This window comes from Corvus brachyrhynchos, unplaced genomic scaffold, assembly GCF_000691975.1.
Source record: "Corvus brachyrhynchos isolate BGI_N302 unplaced genomic scaffold, ASM69197v1 scaffold65, whole genome shotgun sequence".
Taxonomy (NCBI): domain Eukaryota; kingdom Metazoa; phylum Chordata; class Aves; order Passeriformes; family Corvidae; genus Corvus; species Corvus brachyrhynchos.
The window spans coordinates 2,248,598-2,252,470 of NW_008238365.1; the positions used below are offsets into that span (position 1 = coordinate 2,248,598).

At 63.2% G+C, this 3,873-nt stretch overlaps 1 protein-coding gene across 1 annotated transcript in view; it reads right to left on the reverse strand.

Moving 5' to 3' along the window:
* KCNQ4 (potassium voltage-gated channel subfamily Q member 4) overlaps positions 1-3,873 on the reverse strand; it is a 15,357-nt gene that overhangs the window by 2,301 nt on the left and 9,183 nt on the right. Inside the window, exons 3-6 of the mRNA XM_017736112.1 lie at positions 3,710-3,840; positions 2,473-2,628; positions 1,503-1,547; positions 2-78 (exon numbers count right to left, since the gene is read on the reverse strand). Of these exons, the coding sequence (XP_017591601.1) occupies positions 2-78; positions 1,503-1,547; positions 2,473-2,628; positions 3,710-3,840 (409 nt within the window). The remainder of the gene's footprint in view (position 1; positions 79-1,502; positions 1,548-2,472; positions 2,629-3,709; positions 3,841-3,873) is intronic.

Consider the following 3,873-nt stretch of genomic DNA (forward strand, 5'->3'; position numbering starts at 1 on the left):
CTGTGCTGCTGCCGGCCGCGGCTGCCCTGGCGCTGGGAGCTGCTCAGCCGGATCCGCTCCTTGATGCCCATCTTGTTGCTGCGTGGGGGGGCAGCGGGAGGGCGGCGTTAGGGGCGTGGGGAAGGGGTGGTCCCTGGGGTGAAGTGGGGGTGGCCGTGCTGAGCTCACAGAGAGCCCCCGGCAGGTGATGGGCATGAACCAGGCCAGGAGCAGGCGGTTCGTGCAGGGGCAGCTCTGGGGTTGCTTCTTTAAACCCCTTGTTTTGGTCCCAAGAGCAGAGAGAGGAGGTGACAGACCAGGAGAGAGGGGACAGACAGTTGTGGCAGCAGGGGACATGCGGCAGAGCCACCTCTGAGCGGAGCAGAGCTCTGCTCCTGCTCCATCTCTGCTGGCACGGGGTGTCCAAACCCGGCCAAGCCGCTTCATCCTCCTCCTCCTCCTCCTCCTCCAGGCTGCACCTCCCAATCCAGGCTCTGCTCCTGCCCTAACGCGAGTTCTGCTCCCAAACCCAGCGGCTCTGCTGGGCTGGGAGGAAACACCAGGCATTGTTTATGCAGGACCTACACAAACCCCCCGTGTTTTGCATGATGACAGACCCCAAACACAGCTCAAGGGGATACACAGCTCAAGGGGACACACAGCTCAAGACCCCAAAGCCGGGGAGGACACAGAGTGAATCCCACAGCTGCTGCAGGACAGGCTTCATGGAACCCCGGTGTTTGGGGACACTCTTGGATTTCCACAGGCAGGGAACAGGCAGGACAGGGGGCTCCCAGCCCTTCCCCGTGCAGGCAGGGGGGCTGCCACACATCCCACACATCCAGCGGCTGTGCCAGAGGGTGGGAAGGGCGGTGTCCCGGGAATCAGGCTGCAGCACACAGGTGGGATGGGATTTACGGGATTTATCCAAGTGTCACCAGCAGCCCGTGCTCATCCACGCTGCACGACGGGAAAACTGAGGCAGTAAGGGACATTGGGGACAGAGGGGACAGTCAGCTCAGCCCAGGCCGTGCACAGCCCCCCTGCCCTGCGGACGGACACCCAGTTCAGCCTCCACCCCCCGAGCCTCAGTCCCCAGCCCTCTCCATGCCGCAGGCACCCAGGCAGGGAGCGCATCCATGCATCCCGGGGTTCCCTGCCCCGCTCTCCGGCGGGACAGGCAGGACACGGTACCTCCGTCTCCACGTGCCCCACGTCTGCAAGAGCCTCCTCTTACCACTAAAGATGGGGCTGGAGGGGCAGGGTAGAGACACAGGAGAAAAGAGAGTCAGCCACGGCCGGCGGGGAGCGGAGCGTCCCGGGCCACCGCGTTCCCGTCCCCCGGAGCGCCACCGGTGAGTGCGACAGCCCCGCCGCTGCTGGGAGGGCAGGGTGTTTGTGTAGGTCCTGCATAAACACCTGTGCGGTTCCTCGGCTCTGCCAGAAGGATTTGGGGACGGTCGCCGAGCAGAGGGACCGTGGTGGCCCCGCAAACCCCGTCGGGGCTCGGGGGCGAGCGTTACCTGAGGCGTAAACACCTGTGGGGCTGCGCGTCCTCCTCATTCCAGCTTGGGGGGAGTGGGGGCATGGCGGGTGTGGGGGGAGGGTGGAGGGATGGAGAGGAGGAGGAGGAGGAGGGTGAGCGGGAGAGGGGAGGAGAGAGAGAGAAGATGAGATGTTGTGAGAGGTGATGCTCGCGGGGGAGATGGGCAGGCTCAGGCCCCCGAGTGGGGTTCGGTCCTTCCCCTGCCAGTTCCTGGTTGGGCACGGAGCCCAGGGAGGAGCCCCCCAAGCCCCGAACTCACCTGGGGGAGCAGGTCCCGCTCAGCCCCACACCTGCAGCCTCAGCCCTGCTGATGTGGCATCACGGGGGAAACTGAGGCACGAGGCCTCTCCCCACCTAACCCTGGCGCTGGCCCGATGTCCTGGGGGGTGGCCAGCGGTGGTGGCACGCTGGCATCTCCGGGATGCTCTTCAGGCAGAGGGGACAAGGGGCACGGTGCAGAGCAGCCGCCATCAGCAGCAGGGCAACCTCAACCCCTCTCTTGCCCCTCTTCATGGGCAGCTGGAGCCCTTCACAGCCCCAGGCTCTGGGATTTGCTCCTTCCCGGGCTCTGGAGTGCAGCCACACGGCTCCATCCCACCGGGATGGCACCGCTGCCCTTGCCAAGGGATTTCGTGCCACGTTTGGTTACCCTGTGCCACATCCCGGGGTCACGGCCACATAAAAAGGGCAGCGAGGTGACCTCACGAAGGTACAACAGCCCAGAGCGTCCCTCTGGATCAAATCTGCCCCTTCTGGAGCTGGAACAGAGCTGGGAGCAGAACCAGGAGCAGGAGGGATGCTCAGCACGAGTGGCGAGCAGGGTCAGTTTGGGGTGGTGGCATCTCTGGGGTCCGGTCTGGCAGTGACAGTGACATCGCAGGAGGGCACAGAGGAGCAGAGGAGACAGAGCAGAGAGGAGGGAGAACACGGGGGCTGCCCCCTCCTACCTTTCCCCTGCACATGTGGCCAGGCTGACGCTTTTCTGGGCAGGGGTGAAGGAGTGGTAGGGCGGTGGGGCACTGTCGGGCCATTTTTTCACCTCTGAATTCCTAAATCCTCCGTTGCGAACCCGGTGCAAATGCTCAAACATAAGGACCAGCTCTCTGAGGTCGGGGTGAAATAAAAACGGGGAGAAATTAAAATTTCCAAAGCAAACGAAATGAGCGAAACGAGGCTGAGCAGCGCCGGGTCCTCCTGAGCGCGAACCAAAGCAAAACCGGAGCAAAACAAGAAAAAAAAAAATCAGCATTTTTGTTCAAAAGACGGTTTCTTAATTAGGGGTGATGGGGCTAAGAAGGAGTCCTGGGACAGGATTCCACAGAGGGAAGGGTTGGATGTGCTGAGAGGGATGGATCAGGCAAGGACAAACCTGGGACGGGGTGGGGACACGGGGACCTGTCACCATCAGATCCTGGGCGCTGCTGGAGCAGCCAGGAGGGGAAAGCTCAGATCCAGCAGGGATCGAATCTGGCTCTGTGTGAATTGCACTGCAGGGAAAACAGCTCCTGGCGCAGCAGGAGGGTCAGCAGAGCCCCCAGCGACTCCCCGGATCCGGGGTGATGCTCGGGAAGTTGGGAGTCAGGGCTGGGGCTGTTAAAAGCCCTGCCTTTGGAAAAATTAAGTGTGGGACAGAAGGATGAATTTGTCACTCGGTCAGAGGAGGGCAGGACACGCAGGCAGGGCAGGGATGCGGCACAGGGATGTGGCAAACCCTCGGGGTCTGGAAGAGAGGTCTGGAAAACCTTTGGAGAGCCTTGGATCCACCCGCAATGGCAACATCCCAGGGGTCACGGGAGGGAGACGCTGCAGGGAAGGGACATGGGGCTCCCACTGGACCCCCCGTGTCCAGCTGGGTCCAGGCCTGGAACCAGCTCCTGTCCATCTGTGGCTCCACCACCACAGCCATGGGGTCCCCGAGGCACCATCCTGTTCCCTGTGGTGCTGGAGGAAGGCTATGAGTGGGGTAGGAGGGGATGGGATGGCTGCTGGGCGCTGTGAGGATGATGAGGATGAGGGAGGCTCCTTCAGCAGACGCCGTGCTGGGCTCCCATCCTGGGAAGGTGTCGGTGCTGCTCCACTCCACCGAGCCCCCGATGGTTCCACAAGGTCCCTCCTGGTTTCCCAGGCTGTTCATCCCCACAGGGACCCCCGGGAGCCCCCCAGCCCTCGCCTCCTCCCGCCTACCTGAAGGCGGGCAGGAGGCTGTCGTAGTAACACCACGTGGCCGTCAGGTACACCCGGCTCACATCCGTGGAGTACAGGCGCCAGGCAGCCTGCACGGGAGCGAGAATTCCGGGAATCGGGATCAGTCGGGATGGGAAAACACCCCCGGACCCCCCCAGCCATCC